Here is an 18,205-nt window from a genome sequence, read left to right as displayed (position 1 = left end):
CTCAACAAGCAATCACTCTGCTAGTCTTGCATCAGACCACATTCCCCTTTCTTCTCCTGGTATTTTGGCTTTATAGTTGCCCTAAGAAAATGCACTAAGAATAGTGCCTGACTGATGGGGGCAGCTGGACCTGTGCTGGTGCTCAAACAATTAATCGGAGTATTGCCACAGAATGGGAGCAAGTGGGGTTGCTGTTGAATGAACATCAAGTTAGATAAATTCACTGGCTTAGGGAAGCTCCCCAGCTTTTGAAAGGAAAAATTTGGAGATTAGCTGACAGAGGCTGGTGGCAGGGCCAGAGGAGCCTGGGGGTTGTGACTATTCTCATATTTTATCTGCACTTGTTGGGTATCCGCTACACAAAAAACAAGAGTGGGTCTTGTTCACAGTTTCAGTTCGTTGTGCAAACCCATCAAATTGTTTTGAAGAGTTAATTTATTACTGAACAAACAAGAAATCTGAAAAGGATTTTAGTTCTCTCTTGGTAATTCATAAAACAGAAGAACAATAGTTAAGTTGACGGAGAGAAAGCTCAGAGATGCACAAGTAATATAGATCATGTGCTACACAACAGCTCATGTGAACACGAGACTCAACAGACGGATACAAGACATGGCTTCATGCAGAGAAAACTAATCTAGGCTTGGAGACAGAAACCTAGGTGGTCAGGGAGGAAAAGGAATAAGGAGTGTATTAGGATATTAAGGACTGTGTCACAGAAGAAGCTGCGAGGGGATTCTGTTAGATCTTACCATAGAGGAAGAACATTGGGTATGTTCAGCTGGCTTTAAAGAAAGGCAGACAGAGATAAGCTGTAATAAGTCTCCATTGAAAAGGTCCAGTAGGCTATGTTTTGGATTATACAGGAACAACAAAATGTCATAGCAAACGAGTAGAGTAATTTTTTTAAAAGCCTATATGATTTTAAAAAAGACACTGATTCTCTAGAATGCAATGGATCAAATTCAAAAATAGTAAAATTGATGGGATTCTCCCGCTGAATACAGCAGAATGCATATTCATGCATAAATCTATGGCAGATATGAATTTTAATCCATTGTTTTATAGATAATATAGAGAAATTGTGAGCTACTGAAAAGAGATCTGGGAGTTACAGGTTTCTTTTTTGTATCTAATTTCACATATACTCTTGCAGAGTGGAGTACTAGAACAATTTACTTAGAAGAGTCTTATTTACTTAGAATAGTATCGTTACCAATACTGTTCTAGAGTAAGTGGTTTTAGGAGTACAACTATAATAAATGTCATGTAGTATTTACAAAAGGCCCTCTGCTTGTCTTCTAGATTTCACACTTTACTGACAATCACTTGTAGGATCATAAATGTTTAAGATTTATTTTACTAATAACTGAGCTCATTTCAGACTAAAAAATAACCAGTTATTGTGCAATCCTGTATATTTAAATAGATCCAGAAGTAAGTCCCTTTTCTCTAGCAATTGTGACTAAGATCGCAGTTTTACTGTTCTTAGTGTAGTTCAAGGAAAAAAGAATCAGCTAAAATAGACTCTGGAGAAAGATTTAAGAAGCAGAGCTGGAGAAAAAATGCCTTAACCTGAAACAGATTTATAACTAATGTAATCTATACTTTCTGCTCTCCATTTCAGTGTTCCTATGGGGGGGGGTCTTAGAGAAGTCTTTCAAAGATTAATACCTATTGGCCTTTTAATTGGAAATGCCAACTCGTACATATACCACTGGCTTCTGTTCTGCTTCACATGAATGTAAGAAGTTTTATCAATTGATTTTATAGATTTTTGTTGCAGCCGAAGTTTGATAAATCCAAGGCAGAGATTTATCTGTTTTATTAAAAGTAGGATGCAAACTCCATGCACACAGAGGTTGCAGAGAACGCTGCAATGGTTTTATCATGAATACACTGAACAGATCTAACAGTTCAATGCTGCGACAAAGTACTACACACAGAGAAGCTAACATCTATGCACATGATTACCAGTGATGTGACCTGTGTTTCTCACAGGCATAGCAGTTGTTCAGTCCATTTTTTTCTGCCTGCTTTATAACAATAGTTATGTAGATCTATTGCCTCTTCAGCAATTGCTAAATTCCTTCTGGAACTTCTATAGCACAGCCATGCTATGAGTACACTTGTTTCCACTCTGTGCTATTTTAAATGAACCTTATCATTTTTGATGTCTCAAACATTCAATTATATGCATATGATACAATAAAAACATTTACAACTGTTGGTGCATTCTGGCAAAGCATCTTCAATACTGAATAACTACCGTCAACTAAAAGGTTTTACTGTCTCTTTTGACTCAAATTTTAGCAACTTGTAGCAATTTTAGCAAAACACTGACATGATCAAAATATTGATGCAATGGATATTAAAACTGCCTTTTCATTTCTTCTCTCATCTTTTCTTCCATTTGAGATGTCTTGTGTCTTTAATATCTATGATCGGTATTACTGACATTTTATCTAAATTTAGCTGCAATCCTATATACACCTATCTCAGAGAACATCCTACTAAGCTCAATGAAGCTTACAGTGAAGCCATGTGCAAGATCCCATGTTCATTTTTTAAAAACAAAATTGTGGCTTATATTATACAGATATTTCCTAAAATTAAAAACTTAATTATATCATACACTTTAATTTTATTATACATGCCTACTATGGACACTTCATCACTAATAATCTGATAACTAGGGGGAGGATTTCTATGACATTTCATATTTTCTCTGCAACCTACATTTGAACATATAAGGAAGTTCAAACATGTTTATGAGTAATCTGGCCTTTCTCACCAGATCACTCATAAACATGTTCAAAACCACTCATAAGCTCAAACATAGGTGCAGAAAAAACTTGACATGCCATAGAAATCCTCCCCCTATTGGTAACTATTTGCCATTCATTTAAATGCACCTTTGGATATCATGACTTAAAACCTTAAAAACTGCCTTCCCAGATCAGAAGCTAGGTCTGTCTGATCCAGCTGTTCCTCTTCAGCCATGGCCAACAGAGTGCCTCTTCTTCATTATTTTTCAGATCTCAATATATTTTTGATGAATTTCAAATGGCATACCATACCATAAAGGAGAAAAAAGCTGTAATGATCTCTCTAATGGCACTGTGATATTTGCTGTTTTATTTGTAACAATCAATTGTCAAAAGAAAGGAAGAAACCTGTCCATATTTATACAAATTCATAATGTCTGAAGAGTCATATAGGCATTCTTATATAGAGAAGACTTATAATATAGAGAATTTACATTTTTGGCATTGTTTGCTGTTTTACATTTAGGAGGTATAAAAATGTGTACTGTGCAGTTTTTTTTTTTTTTTACTTTTCTGAGACAAGAGTAGTAAAAATTGATTTGTAAAGTCTGAATTAATGGCCAATTTCCTATTGGTGATTTATGCATAAGTTAAAACTATGTAATGTACCATGAATTAAATTATTTCCTTTATGCAAGCAAAATTAACAGTATTATTCTGGCCATGATCTGTTTGGTTCCTCCAGACACAATAATACTGACCTTATGATTTGAGTTTTATTGCTGAATCAGATTATTGGCTCTTAAATATATGTACAAAGTTGAAGCCAGGCCTGGATTCTTTAATAGCTATCATTTAGTTTTCCTTTAACCACAGGCATCAGCTATAATATGCAGGAGATCTGCATCCTTGGCAAAAAATCCCTTACTTCCATTATAAAAGTTTTCATGAAAAAATGTCCCCAACATATTGGTTCTAGAAGAGAAGAACAGGTTGCTTTCTGGTAACTGTATTTTTTTTCATGCAATCATCTGTGAACTCACACACATGGGTGCTGTCCCTGGTGGAAGGAGAGCCCCAATTAGAACCATTTAGATCTGAATAGTTTTTGGCGGAAACCTCACTTCCACTTCTACACTGCACATGTCCAAATGTTTCTTCAAGGCATAAATCTAAATGTCCAGACTGATTTATATTTGCTTTTTCATTATATGGTCAACAAGAAAAAAAAAGTGAACCAGTCCATCCCAATACTGTAGTATTTCCCACCTTATTTGCCAACAGAGTTACACCCTGAGTCAGAACCAAGGCTGTTGATGGACTTTGCAAAGTCTACAGTGCTGTTGCCAGAGAAATCTGATGAAGAGGCAAATCTTCAGACACATTGATGCAGTCACCCATTTTGATGGGCAATGTGATCAAGGGGTCAAGATGATGTTACTGTAATTCAGGCCTGAGAATGGCCTCTGCTTCAGTGATCCAGGCATGAAAGTTGTGGTCAGCAACACTTCTGTGCCAGTGACCAGCTTTGATATTGATGTCTTCATGTTGGGTATCCATACTTCAAGAAATCACATCTGAAATACCTAATATATGACTGATCATTAATTAATTAACCATAGTATCTTGGAGTGGTAGAACACATATGAGTACACTAATCCTTGAAGCACGTGATTGATTGATTATCCTATTTTGATGTACTTCATGCTCACTGAGCAGACTGAACAGTCTTCAGAACTTGGGGAATTACTCTCTCTTTGATCATGAGTGGAACGGATAACTCTTAGGAAGCTTATGTGAACTTCAGCCTCTGCTGGGTCAAAAGGTACTGAGAAGTTTCCCTCCACATATTGCTTCATCCAGAAATGGTCCCTGTGCTTCCTGTTCAAACTCATCCAGAACAGGAATGACTGAAAAATTGTTGATTTTGTTATGTTGCCTGAAACACCTCCTGTGCAACCAATGTGAAAAGATGATGGCAGTATGTCAGATGTCAGCATAGGCAGAACTGTCAGATGTACTGAATAATCTTTTCAGGATAGCAGGGAGATGCTGATGTAGACAAAACTATAGGTATTGTCTGTTATTGTTACTGTCATTGGAACTGATGCATTTGTTAACACTGGATGCCAAAGCAGTTGGTTTTGATATCAAGATAGTTGGTGCTGATAGTTCAGCCAATGTCAAAGCTGAAATTAGGGCTGTGGTAAGTACGTACTTGCTTGGGCAGAGTTTTGCATCCCAAACAGAATAAAGTGATTTGGGCTGCCAAGTCAGCAGCCTGAACATATTTTTTCTGAAGATGTCAGCTCTGCTTATAATCTGTTTTCCAGATGCTGACTTCAGTAAATCTTCTACAGATAGAGCAGTAGTTGGTCAAGTAATCCTTTCCTAAACAAAAGAAGGAAGTTGACATTCCCATTTTGAGGAAACTGTCTTTGTAAGCAATACACTTCCTTTAAAAAGGCTGCAGAGGCCATAAAAAATGAGAAAATGGCTGTTTCAAATGTGAGCAACCAGAAAATAAATACTAAATAAGTTTAGAAGGAGCAAATGCTTTAAAACTTGAACAAAATGCACTCCAAACACTTTTCTGAAGAGATGCTGCTAGTGTAGTGGATGGAAAGTAACTGAGAGAAAAACATTAGGGAGTGACTGGATGTGCACACTGGAACAGGTCTGAGTAAGTTCCCATTCAGAATTCATATGTAGAAAGTTCTGAACAAACTGTGTGGGTGCAGCACATTTATGTCACAGAGACAACCAAGAACCAGTAGGACACCAGTTTTAGTACACAATCTGAAGATCAGGTGTGATTGGAGATCCTCATATAGTCCAACAGCACTATGTACATTCAAGAAGGTTTGGGAAAGTAAGAAGTACAGAAAATTATTTTTTAAATACTCTAAGCAGAAGAGGATAACACAACAAGCGAAGAGTGTGCTTAGTGGCCACAGAATGTTGACCAATGTAGATGAGACAGAAAGAAAGGAAGTAGAAGGCAGAGTGGGGATAAGCATAAAGTAAAGCATGACTGGCTGGATGGAACACCAAACTTTTTGATGCAGGTTTTACTCGTTACATGCTTTGCAGTCAGAAGAAACTAGTGACTTCAGATGACATACTGTAAGAATGACTGCAACAAGAGGAGAAAGATACAAAAGGACTGTTGTGACCTGCATCAAAATTCTTTTGTAAATATAAATGCATGTTGTTGGTAAAGTCTCTGGATTTGGGATGTACCGTATTTTTCGCTCTATAAGACGCACTTTCCCCCACAAAACAGGGGGGTGGAAAGTCTGTGCGTCTTATGGAGCAAAGAAAACAGATTATTTTTCCCTGTTTTCTTCTCCTAAAAATTTGGTGCGTCTTATGGAGAGGTGCGTCTTATGGAGCGAAAAATATGGTAAATCCTTTCTGTAAACACTGCTGGACTGTAGCTCTCATCTACCTTAGTCTGTATAGCCAGTCGTGAAAAATGCAGAGTACTGCAGTCCAACAACCTGTGGAGAGCGGTAGCTCGCACACTCTAGGCGATTTTTAATGTTCAGAAAAGTTAAGTAGTTATGTATGCAACGAGGCTTGAAGTCAGCTATTCTGTTAATTTTTACGTATTTTAGAAAGTTCCAGAAGCACTTGCACTAATTAACATCATTCCAGATATTCAATCTTTATTTCAATATCATATATTTATAGGGAATAATGTTAACTATTCTGAGTGCTAAAATAATTATAATGGAAGGTTGAATATTTTCAGCTGTGCATCCATGCAACTGCACACATTATTACACAGTGAGTTGGGTTAGGAAAGAATGACACTATAGTTGAGAGCTCTGTTCTTAATTAAATTACAGAGGGAAATTACAGAAGTACAGGGGGTTAATATTTACATATGATTCTTAATTTTCAGAATATATTCATAATTCTGATCACTGACTAAAGGCAGTAAGCCAAGTAGATGTAACTGAGCTCACAGTTCTCTAACAAACAAAGGTCTGAGCTATGTTATCAGCCAATATTTATAGATACACTGCATTATATCTATAACAAGTTGAAAAGATCTTATTTGCTCAAAAACTCACTGAATGGAGATTAGAACTGTGAAATGACTTGTGAAACAAACTGATCTGAAGTCTTAAGATTTTTTATACAATTCCTAGCATTGAAATTTTGGCACAGATGTACACAAAAGTGTATCTGTACTTTATTTAGTTGAACTATTTTATTCTTTTTTTAACCAGAAACATTACTCCCTTTTGACTCTAGCTGATCAACATCTTGGTTAAGTCACAGTGTCATAGTTAGAAATGTCCCTGATCATCCTTGAATTGCATGAGGTATTAAGGAACATTTCCAATGCTTATTCTGTGGTCAGTGCCATGAATTTGGTAATAGAAACTATGGTGGATAAATTACCCTTTTGCCTCACTTGGTAGTTACTTTATTTATCAACAAAATTGTACACTTCCTCAAAGACAACATGTATATGATGACACGATATATGGGATGCAATGTTATGTACACTTGTTTTTGCTATCTGGATACGGTGATTCCATTCCTTCTTAAAGGAATGATTTCAGAAGATGAGTTTGGGACTCTTTTTCAATTCTATGATCATTGGTCTATGGTGTGCTTCAGAGTGTCTCCCATATTATTAGTTTACATATGAGATCTTTAGATTTTTAGAAGATAATGGGACTGAATGAAGAAAGATTGCAGATTGTGTGAGCATATGGTAGAGTTCATGGAGTGTTTTGAAGATCCAAGTAAAATTGACCTATACATTTTCTAAATTTACTACATCGTAATACTTCTGTTCTCCATCTTTTTAGAAGTGGGATTTTCTCACAGGTAAGCACATACGGGATTGCAGCCTTCATCAACTTAAATAACATCTCAGGAATATCAGTTTAATAGTTTCAGAACAGGGGATGTTTTACCACATCAAAATATTTGAGGGCAACAGAACTATATACTATTGTTAAGCTATCTCAGAGGAGTTCCTTTTTTTGATCTTTCATTTGACTACAAAATGTTTAATTTGGAGTTGTAAACTAACAGTAATAATTTTATCTGACATATACCTTGAAATTGGAGCAATGCAAACAATTTCATTGGAAAACTCTGGGACTGCCACAAGCTTGCAATGTCTTCAGCAGATTTTAAGTACTGTAGCATAAATTTTAAAGCAAGCAAGAAATGCTTGTGCAATTTGAGGGCATGCCTAGATTATATCCCCATTTTAGCCACATTATTTCTTATGTATAATTTCTTGTCATTTCAATGATCACAAGAGATCACCCATATTTCTGAAAAAGATCCAGGTGTGCCATCTGTGAGTATCCCAATCTGATTATGACTTGCTTGGAGACAACTGCAAGGATTTATAACTTATCCTTAGGTACTGATGAAGTAAATATTTGAAGAGGGGCTGCATCAGCTCAACACTTTACATTTAAAGTGCCAGTAATGTGGAGAACCTCTTGGTATAGAAGCATTTCTCTTCAGACTGTCACATTCCACAGTAAAGAAAATAATGATGGAGGGGATAAGGCTAGCTAGGATGTTATTCAGAGCAGAAACATCCTGTTCTTGAGAATGTGTAGATACATATAACAATGATAATGCTTTCTTTTAAAAATAAGGCCTGAAATTTAACAAAAATTTATTAAAATAAAATAAAAAGGGAGAGAATAAAAGATTCCATGTGACACCTAATTTCATCTACTGCCCATGAAATCTAAGCAGTTTTATAGTTGAAATGCTAAATCTTATATTGTAATTGTGAACCATGCACAAACTTTCATTAATTTTTTGATAAAAAGAGTCTTGTAGAACCTCACAATCTAACAATTTTTATTATGGTCTAGCTTTTTTGAGCTATAATTTGAGCTTTATTCATGAATTACAGCCCATGAAAGCTTATATCTCTATACCAGCCGCCCAGAGACCTTTGGGTAGTGTGGGCGGCATATAAATTAAATAAATACATAAATAAATAAAAATCGGTTAGTCTGGCCACAAGACACCAAATTACTTTTTTCTGCTGCACAAAAAAAGATGGCTAATCTCCTGGAAATTAATTTGAATGAGAGGATTATTGCTGCAGCTCACAAACTTTTAACTAGACTATGTCTAGATGGGCGGCATATAAATGCAATAAATAAATAAAAATAAATAAATAAATAAACTTTAAGTATCCTGTTAATCTGTCAGTGCTCCAAAGCAATGATGTCTTGGCCTAATCTTTGTTACTATCTACTACAAGAGAAAAGTCCCATATATTTCCTTTATTTCTGTTCTTCAAATACCAATGCGCACAAATGTTTTTTATTATAATTTCCCCCCAACTAAAGTCATCATTTATTACAAAATAACTCAAATTACCTCTCTTCAGAAATGCAACAAGAGGGGGGAAATTATCCTGTACTCATTTAAAATAATGGATTTCAAAAGGTTACAATACTTTTAACTTTCATACTATTTTCAGTACTGTATACGCAGATATGCTACTTAGAAATTACATCTGTGCCTTACAATTAATGAAAACGAAATGTTAAATACCATGAACTGTACCAGAGAATCTTGTACCTATAGTTATACTTCAGCAGGAAACTTGGGAGTTTGTACATGAAGAACTGCTGACATTACTTTTTTTCTAAAATTTTAAATATAGTAGGACCCCCTCATCCATGGGATCAGTATCCACTGATTCACTTATCCATGGTATGAAATTATTAAAAATATTAAAAGAAATCCAGAAAAAATTATTTTCACATATATTACCAGAACTGGCCACTAGACCATGCTGTGAATACTTGTTAGTGAACACTACATAACATGATCTTTGCACCCTCTACTGGCCTGATAATGCATGTGAAATTTTTTCCAGTTTCCCCCCTTTTACCATGCTATATACATAGTGTTTGTTATTATCCACGGTTTTCAGTATCCACGGGCGGCTTGGAATGAATCCCCAACAGATATGGGGGTCCTGCTGTTCTATTCTAAAATAAAAACTATGCAAGAAGCAAGTGTGCATCTATTTTAAAGGTAAACAATGAGGCAAATAGTTATGCAGGGTACCAACTGAAGCCTCATTCCTAGAACATTGTAATTCCCACCCAGCAAACTTTTATATTCTTTTTAGGCATTTTTTACATCTCTGCAAGTCACTGAAGGATAGAAATGTGCTGTGAACAAAACAGGCACCAAGATGTTTGGGATGTTGAATGATATACCTAATACCGGCCCTTTTATTTGGACATTATGCTTAGGGAATACACACAGCTTTGGTGGTTTTCAGAGGGGAAACCATGACATTGAACAGATTCCCAAGTAATCAATTCTCTCAATTAAAAACCCCCAAATAATTTCAAAACATGCATACACAAAAACACAATTACAGATACACATAAAAATACATAATCACTAATATGGTAAAACTGATGGTGTGATAATACGAGATGTCAACAAAAGCTGCTGTGGTTCTCCTGCCCATTGCTAGCTGTACATTGGAGGACTTCACTGCCCACATGCCAGTCTTTGAAAATTACTTTTTAATTTTTTATCTTGTTTCAAGTTTTTGGCTACAGAACATTACAATTTTAAAATGAACATACGTGCATGTGGAAAACAAAGATTTGTGTCCAATATCAGCAGAATAGCAAAGGGCTGGAAAGTTCAGAAGACAGAGAGTGACAGAAAACAGATGGATACAGCAAGAGAAATGGATGCAGAATCTGAAACAAATGTCAAGGCTCAGATGCATGCCGTCCTTCCACCAATCTTTGTTCTGTTGCAAAGGCAGGATTTATTTAGGCCACATTCCTCAAACCTCTTATACTGGACTAGTAACAAATGTTCTAGTTCAGTCAAGTGGGTAGGTCAAGGACTGCAGCCGTAGTAAAGTTTCAAGCCACTCTGAACTGCACTGGAATCTAGAAATTCAGTGTTAAAGCCATATTTATGGAAGTTCACCTCGCTGCCTGCAATACAACCTACAGCCAAATAGGATTTAGTTTGAATCTCATATAGCAGAGTCTCAAGTAGTTTATTTTTATACACAGGGTTATACTCCAGACTCCAAGATGCTTTCGCTAACATCTGTTGAAAATTAGCTGGAAAGAGATAGGCCTGGCTAGATAAACAGTGGAAGATAGCACTGCTAAAAGAAAAATAGAAATACTCAAAAGAACTTGTGCAGTATTCATGTAATAGGCATGAAGGCTACTGGAGTTAAAATATGGATTTTCTAAAAAGTGGGAGTACCAGTTTATACTTTATTAACACAAATAAGCTTTTATTTAAGACCAACAGAGGAAAAATGGCTTCATTTGCCTGGAGTAGGTGAAGGTTTTTTTAACTTCAGAATCTTGAAATCCCAAAATGTCTATGCAGTGCACCTCAATTGTTTGTAGGGTCACTTTTCAAGACAAAGTGTTGCTTTGGATGTTCAGGGACACAATTTCCAGGAGCTGATTACTATGTCTGAGACAGTAAACATTTCAGCTTCTGCCATTGCAGGAATTACTATTTGGGAAGCTGCAACTGTACCTGTATGGTATGGCATGGGTAACACACTACTTTTTCCAAGTGTATTTTGTTCTAATTGGTATTCCCAGAGGTGAGAACAATCAGGACATGTATATGAAATTAAAACATCAAGAGACAATCACCAAATCAAGTGATTCTTCAAACGGTCTTAAACATTTGAAAAACAAACCCTACTTTCTGAAAGCACATAATGAAACCTGGCTTCTCCAAGCCAGTGACATTTTCTAAACTCTTCTTGAGGAAATGCACTGGGTAGTCTTGTGTATAAGAAGTGTGTGGGTTGCCATGTTCAGAACCTGATGGAGAAATCTGGGGGGTTCTTGCATACATCCCTCTCCTATATTGTTCTTTTAAAATTCTAGCACTTTATTTAGGGAAATAATAAGCTCAATAACTTCCTCATTATGCTTTCTTTCTAGAAAAGCTGCTGGCTGGTTCTAAAGGTAATCTTTCAAATGGTTCACTGAATACTTAAGATGTTCCTTAACATGTTCCTTCCTTTATTTCACTCTGCATGCAGGCACACTCATACATACAAACAGTGCCACGATAAACCATGAACAAAGGTGTGAGATTAGTCCCCAGATGCTCAAAACTTAAACATTCCTCTGATGAGCTCATGAACATCCATACATGTTAAATACCCTTTCAAAGTCCTTAACAGATGCAGAAACATGTAGACAAATACGTATGACTAGCCATGCATAATAATACAAAAGAACCCTTACACAAGTTAGAGAGCAAAATTATACTCTGAGTTAAGGAACTATGGGGCACAGAATCCACAACAGGTCTGTAAAGACCTTTATTTGCCACCTGATGTATAGCTTCTGTTGCATTTAATGAATAGCAGCATTATATAATTTTCTAATACTACCATTTGCAAAAATGACGATTCAGATGAAACAAAAAACCTCCAGGGGTAAAAAAAAAAAAAGAAGGGTAACAGGAGGAAGATTTGCTAAAGAAAAGGAATATAGGGTGGTTTTAAGCAACTGAATTAGGATGTGAGAATGGGGATATTCATGTGTGCAAATTATGTTAGCATTTTAAAAGCAGGATTGCTTCTCCTATTTCATAACGGTTGAGAGCACACATAAAATCACAATTCCTGTTGTGTTCTGTCCTCCAGGAGAAGGAATACACTACTTTATCAAGCAGTGTTGTGAGCAATGTTAGGGGCTAAGAGAAACAAATACCATCAATTAGAGATTTCAGTCTTTCAAGATGAACACTTTGCATAAACAGCTCATAAATTTCCACTTGTGTCAACACATGTTTATTGTTTAAGTGGTCCAAGCTTTCAGTGGCAATATCCTGTGCCATCTTCATCATGGAAGGCCTTGACGAAATCCCTGAATAAGATGGCGCAGGATATTGCGATCAAAAGTGTGGACTATTTAAGCAATAAACAATTATTGACATGACTGGAAAGCCATGAGCTGTTTATGCAAACACAATTAAGTACGGCATGTATTATTATAGAAAGTTGTCCTGAACCCCATGATCACGTCCTTTTTGAAAAAACATATTTCAGTGTCCCATCTTTTAAATTCCGTAATAGCTGTTGCTCAGAGGTTGCATTAAAAAGGAGGTGCATTTTGTAGTTACTTCAGTTGAAACTGAGCATGACTAAGTAATTTACACCTGTATTTTTCACACAAGAGCATAGCTATTCACAAAGGAATAGAGGCAAAGAATCTTATTCCTTACTTGACCATCTCTTTTTATGAGTATGGGAGACTGGAGTGGAACATATTCATGTTTTCAGTTATGTAATGGCTTTCATTCAAATTTTCCACAGATAAACTAGTAATAATTTGTTATTTTTCTCTATAGCATTTCCTCACATATTCCGATCATTCATAAAAACAGAGAACTATTACTGTTAGCAAGCAGAGATTTCATTGTGTCAGAATGGGGAGTTGGTATGTTATAGGTGATTTTCTTAAAGTATACATCTAGCTTTCTGTAGAAGAATATTTTTGACACGAGTCATATGTGGTTAATTTTACCAACTGTCCTACCTATGAGTGCATAAATTGCTGCATAAGACTATCATAACGAATACAGGATTTGTGCATAAGCTGTTTTTTTACTGGTTTTTTTCTGTACCCTGTACCCTTTGTATGCTTGTATGTATTTATTATGCCAATAAAGGTATCTATTACTACTGGTTTTTGTTTTGTGGGCGTATAAAACGAAATGCTGGAGCTCTTTACAGATTTCATTTGAGATACATCTGAAGGCTGAGGCAGTACAGTATTGTAGTACATATATTGGCCTTAATACAATTTGTTTGGAATCAACGTTTGTTTTTGTTTTGTTTTATATGTAGGTCTAATGAATGTTATCAACATTCAAAGGCAGTCAGCAAGTATAACAAAGCTCTAGTTGATTTTAAACTTAAAGGATTGTTTGATATAACCAAATACAAGAAGGTAAAGTAAAACCAATAAGCTAAGGGCTAAATGGTCAAGAAATGTTTCAACTTTGAGAGTGTAACTACGGTAATGTTGTTCCACAGTTGCTATGGAATCTAGCACTATAATCGTATGTACTCTGCATTGGAAATAAGCCCCTCTGTGTTCAGTAGGACTTATATCTAAATAAACACATTTATATCCTATACTCAAGCCCATAGCAGGAACACAAGGCTGGCTTGAAAACAAGCTACCTTACATTTGAATTTAGTAGAAACTTTAATATAATTCTGATGACAAATTCAATGCCATGTCTTCAAACTGAATGTTTTATGCATCCAGCAATTGATGGAGACACGTGCCATCACAGTATGAAACATACAACTGAAATGGTGCATCCTGTAGTAGTTGCTATATCTGAATCAGAGATCTACACCTTGGAAATGGTAACCAGTACTGGACTTAATCTTGTGACACTATAGCATTTTGAATGGAATTTTCCAATTATGGGGTCTGCATGAAGTAAATGTAACCTTAGAAGTGGTCCCATGTGTTCACACCTTGAAACTGCTAAGCACAAAATCATAAAGGCATGCCAACATACATGTACATGCACAAATCATACACACATGCATCCTAACCTCTAAGACAAGCAGAGAGGCATGCCAATAAATTTAAACATCTAGGTGCATACATCCACCCAATGACATTTTTAAGGCTTGTGCACACATCACCTACATGGCCTTTGCAAACTGTAACTCTCCTGATTTATTCTCCCCTATCTCTAGTGAACTAGTTGTGAACATTGCTTAGAGCTACTGTGCTGCTATCTAGAGGTAAACAATGCAGTTAACCTCTTGGCATAGCAACCAAGTGATAAACATTAATGTGTGCATAAGCCCTAAGAGATAGCCCTACGCTCATATATGTGGAGAAATGTGCTACTGGATAAATGGATTCACTATCTTGGAAAACACTCTGCAATATACAGTAAATCGAAATGAACTGAGACCATATACACATCCCGCAACCAATGACACACTGACTCATCTCAAACATACACACTAAATTCAGCTGAAAACACATGCAGCTGTGATTTCAAAAACACATTTTCAAAAGCATTCATACACATCATTAGTAGATACTCTATACCAAAGTTTTATACTGCAGCCTGAAAGCCTTCTGTGGTTAAAAAGGACAGAAATTGCCAAGGTTTTACAGTAACTAACAGCTTTCTCTTTTTATAAGGAAATTCTGGGATAGGATTTCTTTGAACTGCAATTTTTTAAAAAAGTGTACATTTCTTTTAATGCTTCATTTGTGCTTGACCCAGGAGTCGTAGTGCCAAATACCATTCCCTCATAGTAGAAATAGTTGTAAGTAGAGATAGATGGATCAGGCTGTTTTGGTTCATGCCAGTTTCATAGATTTTCATTCATATGCCTGTATGTTACTGCTTCTGCATTAATCTTTTTTTAAAAGCACTTCAAAACTGGTATTTCAGTACATATTTAAATATGCTTTTCTGGATTTTTTTAAAACAAAATGCACACTATTACTTTATTTTTTCCCTCTAAGCACATTCACTCTTACAAAATGAATGTTATATGCAGTTTTGTTCATTGACTGAATTATTGTACAGAAAAACAATGCAGAAGTGGAAAATCTAAAGGTTAATTCCTTGGCTATTAGTCCAGGAAGTGCACATAAAGTCATTTTATACCAGAACAGATTAATTCTTTGGGCATTACTAGTAGTGGTGGCCTTGCACCCAAAATATATTGTATTTAAGACCTATCCTTTACCTGAGGAGCTTAGTTGCTTAGATAAAAGCAGCTAGCCCCTTCAGATTATTCACTTTACTGAGTTTTCCTATTTCCCTGCATAACCTTTCATAACACAGTAAACTCTTGCCAAGATAGGTTCACCATCAATAGAGAATAAATCTGTGTGCTATCTTTTGTTCATAGTGCAGCAGTTTCTGGGTTTTACCATAAGCTAATTTGTCCAGCCATGGATAGCAAGATTTCTGTTTCATTTTCTTTTTGCACTCATCAGTATATAGTTTTGAAGAATCTTCTCCATACTATACAGCAGTGTTCCCCAACCTTGGGCCTCCAGATGTTCTTGGACTACAACTCCCAGAAGCCTTCACCACCACCTCTGCTGGGCAGGGTTTCTAGGAGTTGAAGTCCAAGAACATCTGGAGGCCCAAGGTTGAGGACCACTGCTATACAGTACATTCCGTGTGCAAACTTCTACCAGTGGTGTCCCTTGTGAACACCTCTCAAAATCTCCACTGTCTCTTTGTAGACTCGCCAGGAATTTGGGAACCACAACTGCCTTACTCTTTGGGAATTAAAACAGTATTTAAGATTTTGAATGCTTTAGTTAGTTTGGAAGTGTTTCAATTTTTGGTTGTATTAAAATGTTGATTTAAGAATTTCCAGTCAGCACTGTAAGTTGATAAAGAATCAGAGGGAGGGACTTGAACACAACTTGCAACTGTGAAGCAGGTTGGAAAGTTGGATTTCTCATTTTGCTTCGTCTTCACATTCAGTGCTGCATCCCATAAATTCAGTATAATTCCCTACAGACCTGACACAAGTATTGATTGCTGTGGCCAGACATCTGTGTGAGAAGTAACAAAGTATATTACTGAAGCAAATATGAGATAAATAAGCTAAGCTTCAAGAGGATTTAAACACCACCAGTCGATTTATTCCTCCCTTTATGAGGTTGTATGTTCTCTCATTTATGTCAGGACCAGATCTTCTTAGATTCTTCCTTTGCAGGCTATTTTCAAAATTATTTCTTTCATTTCCGCTAGCCTCAGTGTATATAGCTTCTTGCTCAATATTATTGTATCATGCATTTCCTTCTTCCAATATAGAGAGTTTCTGATTTTCCCAAATCTGTTTATTCTGTTTTTTAACTGAGAAAATAAATCCAGACACACATCCTTTCCCCCTTCAAACACGCATGCGTGCACACAAACACATGCATGCACGCACTCACGCATGCGCACATGCACGCGCACACACATGACTAAAACATATCTGTGTAATCTATTCTTGCCTTCTATTATTCCAGTAATTATGTGCTTCTCGGTCAAATTGGATATATATGGGAAAGTCATATGTGAACTTTACTGCGTTTTCCTATTTCCCTGCATCCATAACCTTTCACAACACAGTAAACTCTTAGATCTGTGTGCTATCTTTTGTTCTTAGTGCAGCAGTTTCTGGGTTTTACCATAAGCTAATTTGTCCAGTTGGTACAGAGCAGGATATTTCCACATGATGTCTGATGTTGGCAATAAAGTTAAAAATGAATACTGTACTGTGTAAACAGAATCTGTCCCTTCTTCAACCTTCCACCCATCATATTTCTACGTCCAGTACTGTACAATCCAGCATACAGGCATGAAAGCCAGATTTTTGATCAAACTACAAATAATGAGAAAAGCAATAATATATAGTGTAGAGAGTGGAGGGGAGATGCAGCTTTTAATTGCATCATTTTGTACAGCCAATATAGAGGAAAACGTTCACTTATATATGCACCTGCTAGTGCCTGTCTGCTGGGGGTGGTGCTGAAGTGTTTCATACCAAATGCTACAAGCAGCAAGAGTATTTTGATGATACAAACTGCTATATAGGACTATTCATTCTCTTATTTAACAGGAGTATGTGCAATAGGATTTCAAACAATTCAGAACAAACTCAATTCTTAACTGATTTAAATTATCAGTGCATCAGATACTATGCAAAAAAGAAAAGAAAAAGGGAAAAATAAAAAATTAAATTAAGTTTTAAAAAAGGAAATCAAAACAATTCATTTCATAATAACAAATGTTAGGAATTAATAGCAAGGATTCAAAAGAGAAAATTCAAACATGCCAGGTAATAAAAAGACATGTGCAGAATTCTGTAGGCTCTGTATAGTAGGAGGGTGATCTTTAGAGGGGACTCATGGAACGATCATCAATGTGACTCATTCAATTTAGGAGGCTCTCTGCAGAGAAGAATAGCTCTGGTCATTTTTTTTTTCAGCTGTACAAACAACTGTTGAATTTGAATTAAGCTTTGCCTTACCTCAACCTTCACCCACTTTTCAATATCAGCACATTCTGAGAACACAGATTAAAACATGCCTGTAATTCCTGACTTGACTTCTCGTGATAAACAGCTGGATTGACCTATGGAAACTGGAATACAGTATATGGTCAACGAATCTCGTTGATCTAGTCTTGTTTCCAAATCAGTATTTGGAATGAAGACCAGGTGAGGAAAATTTACTAAATATTTCTTCTTATTCCTGAAAATTTTCCAAACTGTTTATGAGAAAATTTGGAAGGTATGTCTAAAAGTCTTTAATGCTTTGAAATATTGTTTCATCTGTTAAGCCTTTCTAATCATATCTGTTTGTGTCATATTGTACTATATGGAATCATTT

General features: G+C 36.1%; 1 protein-coding gene across 14 annotated transcripts in view; it reads right to left on the bottom strand.

The window, feature by feature from the left end:
• The window catches only part of CACNA1C (calcium voltage-gated channel subunit alpha1 C), a 658,158-nt gene that overhangs the window by 60,209 nt on the left and 579,744 nt on the right, over positions 1–18,205 (bottom strand). For 12 of the 14 annotated variants that reach the window (XM_078376325.1, XM_078376333.1, XM_078376335.1 and 9 more), the window contains one exon: positions 753–785. The exons of the other annotated variants lie outside the window; for them this stretch is intronic. In XM_078376325.1, the coding sequence (XP_078232451.1) occupies positions 753–785 (33 nt within the window). The remainder of the gene's footprint in view (positions 1–752; positions 786–18,205) is intronic. 14 annotated transcript variants of the gene reach the window in all.

The sequence above is a fragment of the Pogona vitticeps genome, chromosome 5 (assembly GCF_051106095.1).
Source record: "Pogona vitticeps strain Pit_001003342236 chromosome 5, PviZW2.1, whole genome shotgun sequence".
Lineage (NCBI taxonomy): Eukaryota > Metazoa > Chordata > Lepidosauria > Squamata > Agamidae > Pogona > Pogona vitticeps.
This window is presented reverse-complemented; position numbering and strand designations above follow the sequence as displayed.